This window comes from Aotus nancymaae, unplaced genomic scaffold (genome assembly GCF_030222135.1).
Source record: "Aotus nancymaae isolate 86718 unplaced genomic scaffold, 86718_ANA_hifiasm-v0.15.2.pri h1tg000029l, whole genome shotgun sequence".
NCBI classification, from domain to species: Eukaryota; Metazoa; Chordata; class Mammalia; order Primates; family Aotidae; genus Aotus; species Aotus nancymaae.
In genome coordinates, this window is record NW_026988442.1 from 62399888 (window position 1) to 62420366 (window position 20479).

At 35.5% G+C, this 20479-nt stretch overlaps 1 protein-coding gene and 1 long non-coding RNA gene across 3 annotated transcripts in view; one reads left to right on the forward strand and one right to left on the reverse strand.

Annotated features, from left to right (window-relative positions):
- The window catches only part of LOC105720511 (uncharacterized), a 237082-nt gene extending 235056 nt beyond the window's left edge, over window positions 1-2026 (reverse strand). Inside the window, exon 1 of the long non-coding RNA XR_001108173.3 lies at window positions 1521-2026. This is a non-coding gene — a long non-coding RNA (uncharacterized LOC105720511). The remainder of the gene's footprint in view (window positions 1-1520) is intronic.
- MMADHC (metabolism of cobalamin associated D) lies at window positions 1616-20046 on the forward strand. Of its 2 annotated transcripts, none has more exons than XM_012457079.2 (8): window positions 1616-1723; window positions 2237-2297; window positions 7406-7550; window positions 10057-10274; window positions 13435-13540; window positions 14127-14257; window positions 18537-18623; window positions 19533-20046. In XM_012457079.2, the coding sequence occupies exons 2-8, from the start codon at window positions 2289-2291 to the stop codon at window positions 19725-19727; spliced, it is 891 nt and encodes a 296-aa protein (XP_012312502.2). In that variant the 5' UTR covers window positions 1616-1723; window positions 2237-2288; the 3' UTR covers window positions 19728-20046. The 2 variants fall into 2 exon arrangements, with proteins under 2 accessions (XP_012312502.2, XP_012312503.2); XM_012457080.2 differs by having other exon boundaries at window positions 1669-1787; window positions 19533-19908.
- Window positions 20047-20479: the final 433 nt, after the last annotated feature.

The following is a 20479-nucleotide window of genomic DNA, read 5'->3' on the forward strand; positions in this document are numbered from 1 at the left end:
GGTAAATGGATGGCAGATGATGAGAGCCACGTGTCTCGCACTGGAGTGAAAGGTTACAGACAAGCAAGGGGAAAAGGCTACAATGATCCACGTGGTGCTGGAATTGAACTGAAAATAACAGTTCTAGTTTTTGAACTTATAACTCCTATGTAGCTGTCAAAGGTACAGATGGATACATATATAAATACTTATAGATATGCATATTCAGTCAGGTTAGTATATGCACATATATTTATTTGCTGTATCATCTGAGAGGGTCTAGAAGCAACAATATCCCAAATGTCCAAATCTTGAATTCTAATATCATTTTCCATTAAAAGGACCCTTGGCTCTTTGGGGAAGTAGCTGATTCTAGGATTGGGGCAGGGAATATACAAGATGAGCCTTATAGAAATTAAGAAAATGCTCAAGAAAACTATCAATAAACATAAAACGATGAAGTGTGTCAAAAAGACATAAGTGCCAACTAAAAGAAATCTCAATAGCCAAAGCTGGAACAATATGAACAACAAAATAAAGTAGTATTGGATTATAACCCAAAAGGTAAATTAAATATCCATGAGTCCATGCTGACATAAATGATTGAATACATAAACAAATGCAGGAGTACAAACAAATCTCCTATGTAGAAGAATTCCAAATAATTTATGAAGATATTCTGTCCTCATAAAGGTGGAGTATAACAATTTCCCACTCCTATAGCTTGGGCTGCACAGAGTGATGTTCTTCCAAAGAGCATAATATGGAAAGGAAAAGAAAAAGTGTGACTTCACAGTGGAGAAACCTGACAAACCCTGCATTAAAAAGGTGATAAAGGTTAGCATCAACAGTAGTTAAGTCATGTGGATAGAATATACCCTTGACATGACATGATGAGATGATTTTACCTTACCTCTTTACTCAAAAAAAAACCCATAACCTTAGTTAATGCATGAGAAAAAATACAGGCAAAACCCAATTGAAGGACATTTGACCAAATGCCTGATAAGTCGCCTCAAAACTATTAAGGTTATCAAAACCAAGGAAAGTTTCAGAAACGGTCACAATCTAGAGGAGCCTGGGGAGTGATGGTGATGTATTCTGGGCAGAATCCTGTAACAGAAAAGAACACCAGGTCCAAAACTAAGGACATCTGAAATAAAATGTGGGCTTATAGGTTTTAGTCCATTTTTAAAAACATATTAGATACATGAAAATGATACACGATTTCCAAATCAAACTCCTAACATTTATTTATTGAGCCTATTGAGAGCCTGGCACTGTGGTAGGACTGGAGATATGGAAAAAAAGTAAGTGCTCTGTGCTCAAAAACAGCGAGTCGCGAAAAATAAACAGCTATGACAAAAAGAACAGAAGACTGTATGTCCTGGAGGCAGTAAAAAAGGCTTAAGTTGGGAAGCCTATCAATTGCATCCAGGAGTTAATGAAAGCTAATTGACCCGACTAACGCAGGTCAGGAGCCCTCCCCTTCATCCAGCCAAATCACCACGCGCTGCGCTTTTCTCCTCCCGTGTGTTTACCCAATGGAAAGTCGGCTCCACATAGGCCTACTGTACGCGTGCGCATCATCGGTTCGACTATCCTACGCATCGACGCGCTCGGAAGCAACTTCTTCTGTCTGGCCACTGCCCGCGTACGCGCTACCACCGCTGGCGTTGCCGCCGCCATTTCGACGGCTGGAGGTGTCAGGTTCTAGGACAGCTGGAGGCAGAGGTGGTGACTGGTACGGATGGTTTCCGCCCGCGTTAGCCCCTCCAATTTCGCCTGTGTTGGGGCTACAGCCCTCGGTATTGCTCCTGTTTTCCCTGGGTCCCTGTCGTTGTCCCCTACCATCTTCCCCTCTGCCTTTAGGCTCTTTTCTGCTTCCTCATTCTTCAGCTCAGCCCGAAGCTTTACCTGGAGCTGTTGTTGTGCAGCCCCGACCTCCATTAAAGCAGCCGCTTCGATCCCCAGGACTGCATTCTGGCCGCCTAGCCCCACTCCCGGCCCTGATCTGGTCCGAGTTGTTTTTCAGCGGATGTAAACCCGGAGGGCTCTGGGCTCCACTGCCCGCTCCGGGCTGGGGGATCTGTGCCCGGTATGGGGGCGACTTCTGGCCTCCTTAGGTTACGGGTAGAACTGGGACTTTGGTCCTGACGTGGTGGAGGACACATCTTCGAAGAGTGGACGTTACCTGAGTTGTTTGTTGTTAAGAGTTTAATCGGTCCCTCGTCTGTTTTGTTGTGTTCTTTCCCAGGAGTAACTTTACCAAAGGAAAGCTATTTTGTGAACTGTCCTCTCCAGTAGAGATGGCCAATGTGAGTAAATTTTCTCTTAAGAATCAGCATAGTAAACTAGTTTGGGAATGTTAGGAAGTGGAGCAACGGGTTTAATTATGGCACTGGGTGGCATAGTGTTAGACTTAATATATCAGGAATGTCAAGGGGAGCAGGGGGTGTGAAATTATGCTATGCTTAAACATTCTTTTCACTACGAATACACTTATCCAATTTTATTTGTACAGATGGGGAAATTCAAACCCCCTTTCGGTATTTTTAAAATACAGCATTTCAGTAAATACTAGAATCTGTGTTTAAGCCCTTTTTTATCTCTTGGGTTAGCTAAACTGAAGGGTTTTTTTTTTTTTTTAACAGTTTCAGTTTTGGAAGTGACCTTCCAAATCCTACAAAATAAGAACAAGGGATATTCTTACACACCAGAGTTATTTATTGACTGTAACTGCACGGTAGTTAGACACATCCTACCTACAGAATTCATATGTAGTGGTCATGAGACATATATAAAAACAATTGAAATGTAAAGTAATAATTTGTTTAGAACCTACATAGAGGTACAATGCAGATTCAAGGTTTTGTGGAGAGGTGTTTGGGATCACTTAATGAAGGAAACATTTAAATTAAGATTTGAAAGATGGGTAGGATTTGTATAGTCTAAAATATGGGCGGGAAGGACAGGAGGTATATTAAAAAACTCCCTACCCCACCTAAACCTTTGAAAAATTATGAAGTCATTGCTGCCTGCCAACCTGAATATAAGATGTGTGAAAGAGATTAGTGGGAGATAAGGTTGAATTGTGAGGTGGGTACCAAGTAATTGAGAACCTTACTGCCTTGAATCTTGCAGGCTAACAGGTTTTTTTTTTTTTTTTTGAACTCAGTAATTTAGACTTTATTCTTTAAATTGTGATTATTTACTTAGAGCTGTGTGTTAGGAAGATTTATATGGCAGCAGTTTGCCAGGATGATATTCCTGTAATTGAACGTGATATATTATATAAGTCTAAAGTTGTCACTATAGAGACAAGTCATAAGAGTAGATTACCAGTCTTGGCCAAGTTCTAAGGTGAATTTTTGCCTAGCCATAACCTGCACAGAAAGAGAATGCTGTAAAAGAAGTATGTGGTACTTTCAAAAGAGAGAAATTAATTAGAGTAGGATAGAATGCTATTATTTGGTTTAAATTTGGTTGAAATGAATAAACTATAATCGTTCAGTAGGGAAGATCCTTTCGTGAGTCTTTTGTTAGAAAGAAGTTCATATTAAAATAAAGTTTTACTATTCCAATACACTTTAACAATTTTTGTGTTAATTGATGTGGATTGAAAATTGATGTGGATATTACTAATATGGACATAGGTGTTTGATAACGAGGGGCAAAAATGTTCATGTTTCAGAGGCTGGACAGGTAAATTAAGAGGCCTTAGTGGGGATTATGACAAACTAAAGCATTTCTGTTAAAAGGGTAGCAGCCTTCCCTTAGCTACAGTGATTTGTTGCTTACTAATGCCATTTGGATATGTGAATCCAGTACTGCCAGATCTTCTGAGTTTTCAAGAAGAGCCAAATTTCTGGACTTTTTGTGTAAATATTTCAATTTCTCAATGTTTGTATTTAATTCAAATATCTGGCAACACTGTGGGCTGCACAGCAATGTCTGGATAGATATGGATGCACTACATAAACTACCAATTTTTAGTTTTTGTACAGACCATATTTTCTCCTCACATGACCAAAAGCCGAACTTAGTCCTAAGGCAGTGCACAAAAAGCCGTTTCTCTTTATATAGGATTTTACAGTTAAATCACAATAGCCTGTCATCTTCCCAAGTCTAGAAGTTTGAAGTTAATCATATATAAATTATGTGCTTATCCTCAAACTAGAATGAACTCTTTGCTATAATTTTGACTTACTTTTTGGCTATTACTTTTAATTATGTTCAGCAGCTGAACCATTCATAAATTCTGTCAAGTTGTCAGATAATACTGCACTTCCACAGTTTAAGATTTGAGAATTTTATTTATTTTATTTTATTTTTTGAGATGGAGTTTTGCTGTTGTTGCCCAGGCTGGAGTGCAGTGGCATCATCTCTGCTCACTGCAAGCCCATCTCCTGGGTTCAAGTGATTCTCCCGCCTCAGCCTCCTGAGTAGCTGGAATTACGAGCGAGCGTCCAACACCATACCCAACTAATTGTTTTGTTGTTGTTGTTTTTTTGTGTTTGTAGTAGAGACAGGGTTTCACCATGTTGGCCATGGTAGTTTCGAGCTCCTGGACCTCAGGTGATCCACTGCTTTGGCCTCCCTCAGTGCTGAGATTACAGGCGTGAGCCACGAGGCCTGGCCAAGATTTGAGAATCTTACAGGTTAACAGGTAAAGTTTGAAACAGATTAGTACTATCATCAGCTATCCCTTTCAATGGGCAATTTAGATACTGGTTTATTTTGGCATTAAAATGAAATTTGGTAATTGGATTTTCTTAGGCTAGCAACAAAATTCACATTTTATTATATAACTTTTGTTAAGAATTATATCACCGGCCGGGCGCGGTGGCTCAAGCCTATAATCCCAGCACTTAGGGAGGCTGAGGCGGGTGGATCACGAGGTCAAGAGATTGAGACCATCCTGGTCAACATGGTGAAACCCCGTCTCTACTAATACAAAAAATTAGCTGGGCATGGTGGTGCATGCCTGTAATCCCAGCTACTCAGGAGACTGAGGCAGGAGAATTGCCCGAACCCAGGAGGCGGAGGTTGCGGCGAGCCGAGATCACGCCATTGCACTCCAGTCTGGGTAACAAGAGCGAAACTCCGTCTCAAAAAAAAAAAAAAAAGAAGAGTTATATCACCAAGAAAAAAATGTCAAAATATAATCTAATGGCTTTGGCAAACAGGCTAAAATAATAATAGGCAATATTTGAAATAATTTGTATAATCTTTCTTTTCCTTCTGTTTTTTGCTTGTGAAATGATGTGAATGATCACAGATTGTATTTTAATCGTGCTAAAACTAGTTCTAATAACAGTATATAGAATTGTTGGGGAAATAAAGTAAAACAGTGTATATGTAAAGCACTTACCATAGAACTTGCACTCATAGTGTCCAGCATAGAGTGATTATTACTGTTACATGCTCTCAAATATTGGCCCTTCAGATAATTTTTTATTTTGCTGCTGCTTATTATCCGCCCTTCCTGAAAATATTTTTGGAATTTAAAATTTTAGATTCCTTTAGATCCTGAGCCATTCTCTTAAATATCCTTAGTGGTAAAGGTAAATTTGTATTATATAAACACCCAGAAGTCTGAGTTTAGTAAGTAAAAAAGCCAAATAATTACCATTTTTGTCTCTTTGGGCAAGTTGGATACAGACCCCAAGAGAGGCTGCTTAAATTTTCAGGTAGACAGAATGCTTTGAAGACACATATCACAAAGGAAGTTATATTTATCGAGGTCTTAAAGAAAAAGTAAGAATTTGCTAGAATTTCCTAGAACAATAAGGAAACAGTATCTTTTAGCAGAAAAAATCTTGTGACAGTATAGAGTGAAGAGAAATATGGGACATGCTGGGGAGATGTTTTTATGTGATTGAAAAGTAGAGTAAGGGAAGGGAGGGTAAAAATTCGCAGGAAATTATGTCAGAAAGGCAAAAAGACCGGTTAGGATGCACTCTTGTACTTGTGGTGACAAAGGTAGAAGGAAAAAGTAGGTTGGATTTTAGAGTACTGTACTATGTGAAAAGGAAATAGAATAATTCTCAAGTGTCAATGGCTAGATTTTTCCAACATCCTGGTAACTAGTTTTCACACTACCTCTCTACTCCTCCTCCAGTCCATTTTTTATACTGCCCTTGGTGGTACATGTCTTAAAGCAGCCTTTGATTTTGTCGGTTTACTCTGACTCTTTGCTGCCTACAAATTAAAATTCTGACTTACTCTCTTGATGTAAAAAGCCCTTTACCATCTGTGTCAAATACACAGTCTTTTATGGTTGCCTATAAGTTCAATTTCAAGCGTCTTTTATATTGCATTCTTATATCTGCCTTCATTAAACTTGTCACTCTTTGAAATATGTCTCTATACCTTTGTTCCTGAAAGTCATTCATTGAAATGCAACTTTTCCCAAGCAAATTTTTACTGTCTTCAAAACTTAGTATATCCTCCATGAAATTTATTACCTTTTCTTCCAAGGTTTTCTTAACAACTATTCAGATCTTTTCATAGCATTTCACAGATGATTTGGTATTTGTTCTCATATCTTTTTCATTAACTGAGAGTTGCCAGTGTGTTTTGTTTGTTTGTTTGTTTTTTAATGTAAAGGTCTGGATAATGCATATTTTAGGCTTTGTGGGCCATAGAATCTCTGTTCCAACTACTTACTTAACTCTGCTGTTATGTTGGGAAAGTGACCATAGGCAGTACATAAATGAGTATGGCTATGTTACAGTAAAACTTTGTTTATCAAAACAGTGGGCTGTATTGGGAAATGGTTCACCAGTCCCTGCATTAAATTATTCTGACCCAAGTACTTTATTAAAAATTATGAATGAAAGGTATTTACACATTTATCCGTTGTAATACATGACCTTACGGTCTAGGAAATGAACACACAAGCAGAAAAAAATGCACCACAAAGATATGTGCTGAAATGGAGAAAAGCAGACCTTGCCATGAAACCACAAGGGAAGAACAGAATGGGAGAGAATCAGCACAATTTATAGCAATAAAAGAAAAGAGAAAAGTTTGAAAATAATAGATTTTAGTCCAGAGAGATGTCTTGAGAGTTCTTTATTGAGGATAGAAGAATCTTGTTAGTTGTGCTAACTTTTTAGTGTTGTGTCTAAATAGGACAACTTTTAGATTCCTGTTCTCTCATGTGTGTCACTCTTGAATTCTAGCCTTTATTGAAAAGTACATAGATTTTTACCCAAACTATTACTTGTTTATTTTTTTAATATTTATTTTTAAAATTACAAATACATATAATGCTTGTAGTATAGTAGGTGTTCAGTAAAAATAGAATAAACGTTGGTTTTAAAAGAACCTTGCAGTGTTGAAGATTTGCCAGAGATTGTCTATGTAAGTATAACATTTATATTCAGAACAAATAATTTTAATTTTGTGTCATTTTTAGGTGCTTTGTAACAGAGTCAGACTGGTTTCCTATCTCCCAGGATTTTGCTCTTTAGTTAAAAGGGTTGTCAATCCCAGAGCCTTTTCAACTGCAGGATCGTCAGGTTCAGACGAGTCTCATGTGGCCACTGCAACTCCAGATATATGTAAGTGAAAGTTGTTATTGCTTTACTTATAATTGCTTTAAAACATTTTTAGTTGTATTTCCTCTAATATTTCTTCTTACGGTTTTAATGGATTTTTCTAAAGTTGTGTTTATTCCATTAAAAATGAATCACAGCTCTACCTAAGTAGGTCAGAAAGCTACAATATAAAAAAGGAAGAAATAATAAGTACTGGTGTCTAAAATTTCTTAAACTTTTCTATCTTCAAACTTACAGTTTTCCCTGAAACAAATCTCCTTTTGGTCCTTTTAAACCATATTATTACTTCTTCCCATTCTTTGCTAAATTTCATAAATGTACCTTGCACTTTTTATGTATTAGTGTTTATAGAACTTACTTGCTTTGTGTACAAAGTCTATTTCCTCTAATCTGTTTGGTACACCACCTCCATGCTAATCATTCTAAAATATTTTAACCATGTCACTTTCTTGAAAAACCTGTTATCTTTCATTGGTTTCAGCAGTAGTTCCCAGACTACCTTCAAGCCATGAAGCATTGTTCAAGGTTAAAAAGAAAAAGGCGGGGTAGGGCAGATGGTGTCTGGTTCTGTAAATTTGAGAAATGCTACATGCCATATTCCTGTCTTGGAGGCTTAATAATGTACACTAAAATGTTAAAGACTCTTAGAAACTTAACCTAATGTGCCCTAAAGATATTGCACATGGAATCCTTTTTTCATGGCATACATTACTTACAATGTGATTTAAGTTCACTTGACCATTCAAAGCCTTCCATCCTGGGCAAGTTTTCTAACTCTCTCTGACTACTCCCCAGTTTACATCACCTGAAGACTAACGGTATATTTATCACAAATGAAAGCTTTGCCATTCAAATTATGTGAGGGGTTAGTATCCGGAATATATAAAGAATTTGTAATGGATCAATAGGAAAAAGACAACCCAATAGAAAATTAAAAAACAAAAGGACATGAATAGGCCTTTCACAGACAAGAAAACCTAAATGACCAGTAAACATAGGCTCAAATCCAGTTCTCAAAAAATCCACTATTAAGGTGGGACACCTGTTTACTGTAAAAAGAACTAGAAATTGTTAGACGTTTAAAAACTGCCTTGTTCAAAAATAGCTAACAGATTTTATCTTGGAAAGTGACTTGAGTAGTCATTAGTGGCTGTCTAGATAGAGCCTTGTTATTCAACATGATCTGCATCAATATCATTTAGGAGCTTGTTAGAAATGCAAAATCCTGAGCCCTACTCCAGACCTGTTAGATCTGAATCTGCATTTTAACTAGATCCCAGGTCTATCTTAAGTACATCTTGAGTTTGAGAGGCATTGGACTAGAGTGTTTATGTTGAGAATCTTGAGACATTGTCTGGGTTCAGCAGGAAATGGTTCCATGATTGATGGGTGATATATGTCATAAATGTGGAAGAGGGATGTGGTGGCTCATGATCTAGGACTGAGGCAGCCATACTGACATGGCCATTTTCAGTTACTTAGTTCCCTCGCAAGATATCTTTAAATACCTATTTTTATTGCTAAGTAATATGCATAGTAGTTGTCCCTCTGTTTCTCTAAGCCCAAATCCCTTCTGTGAGTAATTATTAGTTTAATTATTTGCTATATTCTTTTCTGAATCTTTTTGAACTTTTTTAAGTTAGGATTTTTTAAGTTTTCAGTGAATAAAGTAATGTGGTCTCTTCTGTATTTGCAATCCGTATTAACTCATATGGTGGGTAAACAAAGCATTAGGTCACATGCTGCATGATTTTTTTCCCATTGCATTAATGTTTTGGGCCATCAAATAACAGCAGCAGAATGCCCCTCCCCAGATGACCATTACTAAGTTTATTGTCTTTCATTTTAAATCTCTTTACTTAAAAACATGGGCCTGGCGCAGTCGCTCATGCCTGTAATCCCAGCACTTTAGGAGGCTGAGGCAGGAGGAGACCTTGTCTCTACGAAAAATAAACAAAATTAGCTGGGCATGGTGGCATGCACCTGTGGTCCCAGCTACTTGGGAGGCTGAGGTGGGAAGTTCACTTGAACCTCGGAGGTCAAGGCTTCAGTGAGCCACTGTCACACCACTGTACTACAGCCTGGATGACACAGACCCCGTCTCCAAAAAAAAAAAAATACATGAATATGAAGATGTAAATAAATGTTATTATGCATGCTGTTCTTTGACTTAGCTTTTTCTCTTAATGCATTGTGTCCTGGACTTCATTCAGTGTCAGTACGTAAAGGTTTATTGTCTTCATTTTAGTGGCATTCAGGCATTTCTTAGTATGAATTAGAGTATTTTATTCAGTCCTTCTGCTAATAATTAACTTGCCTGTGATCTGTCAAGTAGTTGCTTCTATTAGTGTTTTGGAAACAATAGAAAACTATTTATATTCACACGGGAAAGCAGATTTTAAAGATCTTTTAGGTAAATAAATACATAATTTTAAGAAGAGCGTTCTTTCAGTCTGCCAATATACTTGACTATTAAGGAGAAACTGTTCCTTTTGTTGTTCCTCTTCAGGCTCTCGAACAGTGTGGCCTGATGAAACTATGGGACCATTTGGACCTCAAGATCAGAGGTTCCAGCTTCCTGGGAACATAGGTTTTGATTGTCACCTCAATGGTACTGCTTCACAGAAGAAAAGCCTGGTTCATAAAACTTTGCCTGATGTTCTAGCAGAACCTTTATCAAGTGAAAGACATGAGTTTGTGATGGCACAATATGTAAATGAATTTCAGGTAAATTGTTGATAACATTTATTGTGCTTTCCTGATTGTTAATGCTACATTACTTTTCATTGTTATAAGCATATTACTTTTGTTGAAAAAGTAAGAAATCCACTTAATTCCACTACATGTATGTACAGAAACAACATATATAGCTTTGGAGAACTTGGCATTGCCCTATACAAAGTGTTTGCTATATAATTTTTTTACTGTAGATTATAATTTTTTGATTAAATATTTCTTCAAAAATATGTTTTTAAGTAACTACTCCAAATGTAGATAATGTAATTATGTCTATACTACTGGAAATTTAGGTTCCCTGTCTTTCACTTTTATAATGACAATTACATTTGTATATGGATCTAATTCCAACTGGTTCTGTATTCCTCTAGCCATTTAAAAGCTTAAGAAAAATTTGAAATCTCTGAAATTGTTCAGATATAGTAAAAGAAAAAAAAAGGAACCAGTTTCATAAGTTTATTTTTTTTAAACAATTTCCTAAGGTTTTTTGTCATTTTTAAACTTTTTTAACTGGCAATTATGATTTGTCATTCAAGTGGAAAGCTACATGCAATTCAGGGTTTCTGTCAAACCCCTGATACTAATCATTTTTCATATTTTTGCAGTTTTAGGCTGAGTTTTTTTTTTTTTTAAATCAAAGCTATATTATAAGTAGCAGCAATTCCTTGCATTTGAGTTATATTAGATGACGTGACACTGAGACACAGTTGACCTCTCCTATCTTTTTATCTCAGATAATTCCTTCTCAGCCTTCTTTGCTCCTTGTTCTTCCTCTGTCTACCAATTAAATTACATTGTCCATAAGTTTCTGTCCTTCACTTTCTCATTTGAATCACTCCTTGGCCACTTAATCCCTTGGCGTCCTCCACAGTCTATGTTTTTATAATTTCTAATTTAGTATTTCTATTTATGACATTTCTAGTTCTGTATTTCTATATGCTTACTGAACCATCTTTATTTGGATGTCTCACAACTCCTCAGATTTTGTGTGTCTAATACTGAAGTAATCTTTTTTTCTTTTAAAACCTGTCCTAACTCCCGTATAACCAATACTATTAGTGAAATAACCATCCTCCCCTCTCTCCTAAGATAAAAATTATAGCACCAACCTTCTCTCTCCATCCTATCACTATAAGTAATATAAAAATCACATTGATTCTTTCTCTCAAATGGCTCCTAAATATTAGTGTCCTTTCAATTATTTCCCAGAGTTCAAGGCCTCTTTGTCTCAACCTGGATTTTTAGTCATTATAGCATGACAGACAATGAAGATAGAATAAATCTGGTCAAACAATGAAGATAGAATAAATCAGTAAGCAACTAATTACTTTACCTTTTTAAGCTCCTTTTTCTTTTTTTGTTTGTTTTTTGTTTTGTTTTGTTTTTGAGACAGAGTCTCGCTCTGTTGCCAGGCTAGAGTGCAGTGGCGCAATTTGGACCCACTGCAACCTCCACTTCCCGTGTTCAAGCAGTCCTCCTGCTTCAGCCTTATGAGTAGCTGGGATTGCAGACACATACTACCATGCTCAGCTAATTTTTATAGTTTCAGTAGAGACAGAGTTTCACCGTGTTGGCCAGGATAATCTCATCTCCTGACCTTGTGATCCTCCCGCTTCAGCCTCCCAAAGTGCTGGGATTACAGGCGTGAGCCACCATGCCCAGCTGCTCCTGTTTCTTTATATGTCAAATGGGGATAGTGATAATCTCTAGCCCACAAGATTTTTTTTTTTTTTTTGAGATAGAGTTTTGCTCTGTCACCCAGGCTGGAGTGCAGTGGCACGATCTCAGCTCACTGCAACGTCCGCCTCCTGGGTTCCAGGAATTCTCATGCCTCAGCCTCCCAAGGAGCAGGAATTATGGGCATGCACCACCATGCCCAGCTAATTTTTGTACTTTCAGTGGAGTTGGGGGTTTCTCCGTGTTAGCCAGGCTGGTCTCAAACTCCTGACCTCAAGTGATCCACCCACCTCAACCTCCCAAATGCTGGGATTACAGGCATGAGCCATTGTGCCTAGCCCAAGCCCTCAAGATTGCTGTGACGATTAAATGTGAAAATGTATGTAAAGTACATGAATTCACTAAGTGATCAGTAAATGACCTGTTAACTGGTCTATCTCCTGTTCCTCCTTCATGATCATATTTCCTCCACACAACATTAGTTTTTTATATTTGACCTTGCTGTTTCTCATTGCCCGTAGACTGAAGTCCAAATTGCTTAATGTTGAATAAACAGCCTTTCACAATTTTGATTCCTTATTTTTCCCACCTTATCTGCCACTACTTCCTATTCCCGCTGCACTCCAGCCACAAGATACTTTCCATTTTTCTTGAATACACCATTCTGTGTCTTTGCACTTTTTTATCTCTTGCTGGACTATTTTTCCTCCTGAATTCCAACCTCTATACCACCTACTTTTTACCTGTCAAACATAACACATTAACTAACTTGTAGCTCAAACATGACCATTTCAATCCTTTCCTAATTCCTGCTGGCAAAGTAAGTTTCTTCCTCATCTATGTCCCTAGAAGACTTTATTCATAACTCTGTAGCACCTTTCATATTGAATTACACTTATTTGCTTATGCTTATTTCTTTTGTCAGACCTGAAATAGCTGAGAGTGAAGACTGAATTTTTTACCATTGCGGTACATGCTCCTGTCATAGTGCCTGATACATAGTAGGCTCTCAGTAAATTTCAGTAGAATAAAAGCCTCTAAGCTCTTCCTGTAGGAGAAGCTATGTTATTTAATTATGTTGTATTGTAAGTTAGTATTATTATCCCCATTTTACAGATTATAGAAGAAAAGATAATTCAATATCATAAAATAGAAGAGGTAACATTATGAGACACATTATGCCATTTTAGTTACTTAGCCAATTCCTGTTCATTTCAAGTCTTAGAATATCAGTATATTTATATTTTCATGTTCTACTGTATTCACATTTTTTAGAACTTCCAAATCTTATATTCATTGTAGAGAAAAGTTTGAGTAAATAAGAAAATGTTACTACCTCACCTCCCAGTTAGATTATAATTATTTGTAAAAACACACCAAAAAAAAGCTTTCTAAGGAAGACAAGTTTATAACAGGCAAGCTACTATTTTATTTGAACTCCAGATTTTGTTGACTTACATCCTTATTCCCCTAGGGTAATGATGCACCTGTTGAGCAAGAAATTAACAGTGCAGAAACTTACTTTGAAAGTGCCAGAGTGGAGTGCGCAATACAAACATGTCCAGAATTGCTGCGAAAAGGTATGCCATGCTTTATACTTTGAAATACTGTTACTATTTTTTTAACATGTTGAATAACGTACTCTATAGGAATTGTAATGCTCTATGCCTTAATACTATATTTTACTGGATCTGTCTGGAAGCAATTGCATGGCCAAGATAAAGGCTTTCAAATGTCCTGTAACATCTGACCTCATGGTGCCATTAGATAGGAAGAGTAAAATTTTGAATAACTTTTTTTTCTAAGGCTAAATTAAGGTCATTTTTACTCTGTGATTATTGGAGTTATAATTTTATGAGTTAGTATAATACTGAAAAATCTTAACAGTCAGCATTTTTGAAAATTATATCAACCCCAAATAACATATAATCCTACTTACCCTCAGAATTGTTGGTAGTAGTATTTCAGTTTATCCAACAAAAGCAGAAGTAAACAACACTAAGTTAATTTTACCCTTTTCAAAAATAATATGCATTTATAAAAATAATACTGCAGTAATTTTACTTAATCAGCATTTTTCTAAAGAAGTATTTTTATGCTTCTTTAAAAATTTGTTCTTTAAAAATCTAATTCTTTTCTTCCTGGAATGTTTATTCTTATTTGTAGATTTTGATTCACTGTTTCCAGAAGTAGCTAATAGCAAACTAATGATTCTGACTGTAACACAAAAAACGAAGAACGATATGACTATTTGGAGTGAAGAAGTAGAAATTGAAAGAGAAGTGCTCTTAGAAAAGGTAATTCTTTCAATTGCTAATAATTTAATTTTATGGTCATTATTTAAGTAACAGTGAACCAATGTCTTAAAATGATGACTGTCATTTCCAGCCTTTATTCATTTTCTGCCAAAGTATCATACTACTAAAGGACTTATATCTTTTTTGAGAATAAAAGTGCAGCATTTTTAGTATCCTTAAAAATTTAGATTCTGTTTATTTCTTCAATTTATTTTTAAAAAATCTATTTTGGAAAATATTAAGAATGACAAAAAGGTAATATTGACTCTTTATCCTTCTCCCCTCAGCCTCCCCCTCTCCCTCCTCCTCCATCTCCCCCTTCATCTCCCCATCTTCCCCTCCATCTCCATCACCTTTTTCCTGGGCTTAGAACATGTCAAAGAGTGAAAATTATGCCAACCCTCTCCAGGGAGTAAACAGTAACAGTATGCAATACAATAATAGCATAATAATATATACCCACATTTTTTTCTGTGTTTTGCTTTTAACCAAAAGTATGCTTTGACATATTTCCATACCATTATACATAGATATATTTCATTCTTTATAAAATCTGCATAGTATTATATCACATGGGTAAACCATAAACTTTTTTAATGTTTAAGAATTTAACCAGATGCAGTGGCTCACATCTAGAATTCTAACACTTTAGGAAGCTGAGGTAGGAGGACTGCTTGAGTCCAGGAGTTTGAGACTAACCTGGGCAATGTAGTGAAATTCTGTCTCTCCAAAAAAAAAATTATCCAGGTGTAGTGGTGTGTGCCTATTGTCCCAGCTACTCTGGAGGCTGAGGTGGCAGATCATTTGTGCCTGAGAGGTCGAGGCTGTAGTGAGCCTTGATTGTACTGCTGCACTTCAGCCTGAGCAACAAAGTGAGACCTCCCATCTCTTAAAAAACAAGTTTCTTAGTAGTTTATAATTTTAAAATCCAACTTTTGCTATTATAGGCAATAAGCAGTGACAATCATTTTACAAATAGTTTTATGCATGCTAATATCTATAGATTCCTAAATAAGAGAATTGCTGAATCAATGTGTATCTACGTTTAAAATTTTGATAGACACTTCCAATTTGCTCACCAAAAAGATTGTGCTAGTATATATGCCGTCACGCTAGATTACCCTGGGTGTTAGCAGTTCTTTCAACTCAGGTTAGCTAAGGAGCCCAAGTTACTAACTTGAGTTAAAAAATCCCTTTAGTGATTTCTGTGCAGGATGTTAGGAATTATTTTATATTTTCTTTGGAATTAGATGTATGGTCTTCTTTATTTGTAAAAGTATGTTGTAATTTACATATTCAACCATATTATAAGTTTACATTTAAATGTTATATATAGCTGCTAATAGATATCATGTGTTTTTTAATAATCACAACCATTTTAGTTATATGCTAATTAACAAGGGAATTGTAGAGAGGCATAAGACATAATGCTTAGTAAATATATACTCATCACTATCATTGAGGTGCCAGTATATTGTCTCATGTATATTGCATTAGTAGTTCCAATTTTTGGTCAGTTTAAGATTCTGAACCTAATTTGATACTGACTCCAGTATAGTTCTAAGTTAGTTTTCTATAACCAGTTTCAGGGCAACCTGCTTCATCTTGAGAGTTTTAATAATGTAATGACTGAAGCTATTTTATTTTCTGTGAAAAAAGAGGTGTTTTTTTTTTTTATATTAAAGATTTCTTAGTGATTATTTTGGAACCACACCTAGCTTTTCAAATAGACATTTGATATTTTATGGTTTAAATCTATTCCAGTTTTTTCCAGCAGATGTCAGTGTTGGTGAACAGAAATCTTCAGAAAAATACTTCAGCTGGTTTTTTGTGTTAATTTGAGATTCTTTCAGTTAACCTTTGTAAACATTTGAGTTCACTACATTGTTTTGCTCTCCTCATAGTATTTATGTATGACACATCTGTTCATTAAATTGAAATACGTTCTAATGACTATTTTTCTAAGCCATATTCAGTAGTTTTTCTATTTTTAAGAATTAGGATTAATAAAATACAGCAATAAATATGGAAGATAATCTAAAGAATACAGTATTATCTTAATGTTTATTGTTTACAAGAAAGTATTGAGAGAAAACAAGTTATCATAGATCAACTATTTCTGTAAAGGGTGTCAAAAGACAAATTACAACCAATTTAGTTTAAAGATCTAATTGGTTTTTATTTGAAATTCTAGAATCAAGCAACACTTCATTCTGTAAAATAGATTGAGTGTTACAAAAGCAGAAGAGGTTGGCTTTATTGATGGTAAAGAACTGGAGAAAGCAGAAATAAAGAAAAAGAAGCAGATTTTTCCTTTCAAAGTTACTTTCCTTATAAGGTTAAAACAGAGGTGGCTTTCTTATGCTGGCTCAGGTAAACTAGGCCCATTCCGATTGGTTGCTGTGAATCTCCTGGGTTTTTTATTGTTTGTTTGTTTGAAAACTAGTCTGTTTTAGAATTCAGTTGGATTAGGCAGTACCTAGTATGAGTGACTCCATTCTGGGTTGGTCTCTCCTGGGACCTAGTGCAGGAGGCTAGTCCAAAGCAATGAGCTTCCATAAAACTTGTTTATCAAGGGCCAAATAGTAATATTTTAGCTTCTATAGGCTCTAGGGTCTCAACTGCCCAGCTCTACCCTTGTGTTGTTAAGCAGCTGTAGACAATATGTAAATGAATTGCCATGGCTGTGTCCAGTAAAACTGTTTATCCAAATAGGCATCAGAACAGATTTGGCCCTTGGGCTATAGCTTATTAATCTCTGAATTATGATATAGTCTTGATTTGTAAGGCTTGAACTTTTGGAGAGCTTAGCTGAATACCAGAGGTGGTCAGTAAGGTCTTTTCATTCCGAGTGGGTCGGAAATCCATGTGTCGCAGCACTGCGCGACACCTGGTATCACAGCTCAACTCTCAGCCCCACAGCTGGCACTCTCTGCTAGGCCTCTTGGAATCTTGCCTCATGACTACACAGCTCAGCCCTTAGCTAAGAAAGTAGGGTGAATAGCTCTGCAGACTAATTCAGGAGCCCATTTTATGTGTCTCTTTGTTTTCTAATACCTTGCCCTACAAATCCCAGGTGCCTCAGCTGTTTAGAAGTCTTGCTTTCCACCTCCTCAGCTCAGTGACACCATCACTTTGCTTGGGCTCCCGTTCTTTGCCCTGTGGCAGGCAAATGCCCACAGACAGAAAGCTGGAGCAAAAATAGGGATTACTTCAGTTGTTTCCCTTCTCTCAAAGATTATAGTCTTGTCTCACCTGTTGTTCAGGGTCTAAAAATAGTTGCCATGTGTATTTGATCAGTTTTATAGTTTTACAACAGGATGGTGAGTTCAGTATTTATTACTCTGTTATGGCTAGAAGTGGAACTGTGCCCTTGTTTTAGGGTTTTGTTTTGGTTTTTTTTTTGTTTTTTTTTTTTTAAGACAGAGTCATGCTCTGTCACCCAGGCTGGAGTGCAGTGCTGCAATCTCAGCCCACTGCTACCTCCGCCTCCCAGGTTCAAGCAGTTTTCCTGCCTTAGCCTCCTGAGTAGCTGTGTGCCCTTATTTTTAAACATTCATGGTCTCTTCTTTATTTCAACATTGTAGTCTGATCTTAATACTTCTTACTATCTTTTAGACTTCTGATAAAGCTAATAAAACACCTTATAAAATAAGACCAAAATTTTTATAAATGCACATGGTAGTAGCAATTGTACACTATACAAAAGATATAGAAGAGTATATGATAAAAAGCAAGTACCATGTTTAACTCTGTACACCATTTACCAGGTTCTGTTATATGCGCCTTTTCAGAATTAATTCATAATTATGTGAGTAGACATATGTATTTTGAAGGACAAACAAGTAAATGTTTTTAAGCAACTTTGATTTAAACTAATAAATGTTTTAGATCTTTTCACTAAGAGTATTTTATTTTCCTTTACCTATTTCTGTTAGCACCATAATAATACAAAATAGCAGCCATAGTTGATAAGTTATGGCAGATTCAGAAGTTAGTAGCACAGAACTGATTAGAAGAGGTTCATAAAGTAAGAAAGACTTCAGAAGAATTATAGAATTTAGTCTTTTTAAAAGAAATTGAAGTGTTATTAACCATTAATCTTCTGAATGGTGAAAATCTTATGCCTTTACAGTCTAATTTGCCATTGGTTTTTATTTTTTATAAATCTTGTTTGAGTTCTTTTCTAAAACAAGATAGTCACTTAAAATTTTATTAAAAAATAAAATGATCTGTAGTAATGCTATCTTAAGCATATTATTTGTGACTTTCATTGTAGTTCATCAGTGGTGCTAAGGAAATTTGCTTTGCTCTTCGAGCTGAGGGATATTGGGCTGACTTTATTGACCCATCATCTGGTTTGGCAGTAAGTAATTAGCATTTGAAAATCAGATTATATAGAGATGATTTTTATTATAAAGTTTGTTTATAACTTTGGTAATAGATTATTTAAGACTTTTTAAAAATCTCACAATTTTACCCAAAGAAATACTACTGTGAGTCAGTTGAATTCACAACTTTTCAGATACCTCTATCACTTACAGTTAAGTTTCTCCTTTATTTTAATTTTTTAAATTAAAATGAATAGTTTTTACTTTCTGTTCTCACTAGTAGATATATATTTGATTTGCATTGAAATAGTGTGTTTACTTTTTATAAGTTGAAAATTATAAATTGGTACAGTCTAATTTCTGTAAGGAAGAAATAATTATTCTTAGAATTAATTGAGTAAAATACAACTGGTAAAAACAAATATTTATACCCGTAGATTTTTGGAAATTAACATTTATAAGGTTATACTTTAAAGAAAATAACTGAACTACCACTGTAGTCACCTTTTAAATTCTGGATCTATCTTTCAGTTACAAGTAGTAATCAAATCATTATTTGAATCTTAAGATAGGAATATATACCATTTCTTCTCAAAGTCAAATAAGATATAATCGAGAAATGGAAAACTTTTGCTTGGGCTTTAGCTTTCTTGTCTTGAAAATTATGGTGAACTATAGATAATTATCTAAGGTTTACTCCATCTTTAAAGAATGTGCAATATTTGATTCTAGGTAACATGAAATTTGCTAGATCATTTTACATTTCCAGAATGCATAGGAATTGGGAGAAAGGAGTGTTAAGGCAGTTTAAATTTGCATGTGACTTTTTACTTAGTTTTTTAAATAGTTGGAGTATTAAAGTAGATAGGTGTTCATGTTTACCTAAAAGTTATTTCTAAAATGTCTTTCTTACTAATGAAAATATTTCATTTTTATTTTCTCAGTTTTTTGGACCATATACAAACAACACTCTTTTTGAAACCGATGAACGTTACCGACATTTAGGATTCTCTGTTGATGACCTTGGATGCTGTAAAGTGATTCGTCACAGTCTCTGGGGTACTCATGTATTTGTGGGAAGTATCTTCACTAATGCAACACCAGAGAGCCATATTATGAAGAAATTAAGTGGAAATTAGCAGAAATATCCATTTATTTGCTGTACTGTTTGTATGTAATATTTGGGTTGATCTAAAACACTGTCAAACTGAAGTTTTTAAAATATACTTATTTCTAAGTATTTATTTCAGCATTTATTAATTTACAGCATTGGCAAGTGATTTGGGATTTTAAAATTGCAAATGTTGATTATTATATCATTGGATATCCACATTGTATGGGATGTGGTAATTAGCTTGTAACCAGGTTGTGATCTGTTATTGTTATTTTTCCCCTTTATTGGAAAAAGGCACAGTTTTAATTATTTTCTTCCAAAAATAAATCACAAATTTGGTTACAGTAATGTGTCTTTTCATTACAATATTTTAAAAATGCCATTATTGATTCTTAAGAAATTTCTATATTTGTCTTTTAAAGTTCTTTTTAATAATGCAATTGAGAATTTTAGATTCATTGTAGACTTTACTTTTTCTAATTTTACCTTTATTGTCTATTAAGTGTTGTGGTACCAGTCTGGGTATTACTTTGAAATAATTTATGTTCAGGAAAAGAAGAATAAGGATAATAGATCCTTAAACGCACATGAGTCTTGCCCTTATATCTACTAAAAAGGTAATTCTCTCTTAACGCTTGAGTTGGGATAAACATATTTTATTTTCAGAAAAAACCATGCCTCAACTGCCAAATTATATTTTTTCAATTTTAGCAATGGGTGGAAACTGTAGTACTTTACAGAATGCCTCATTTGAGACCAAGCTTGTTTTTACAGCAT

Excerpts from the sequence above, each read along its gene's own strand:
- MMADHC (XM_012457079.2), top strand. Across the intron at positions 14,258-18,536 it reads GAGAAGTGCTCTTAGAAAAG|TTCATCAGTGGTGCTAAGGA; the intron begins GTAATTCTTTCA and ends CTTTCATTGTAG. Across the intron at positions 18,624-19,532 it reads ACCCATCATCTGGTTTGGCA|TTTTTTGGACCATATACAAA; the intron begins GTAAGTAATTAG and ends TTATTTTCTCAG.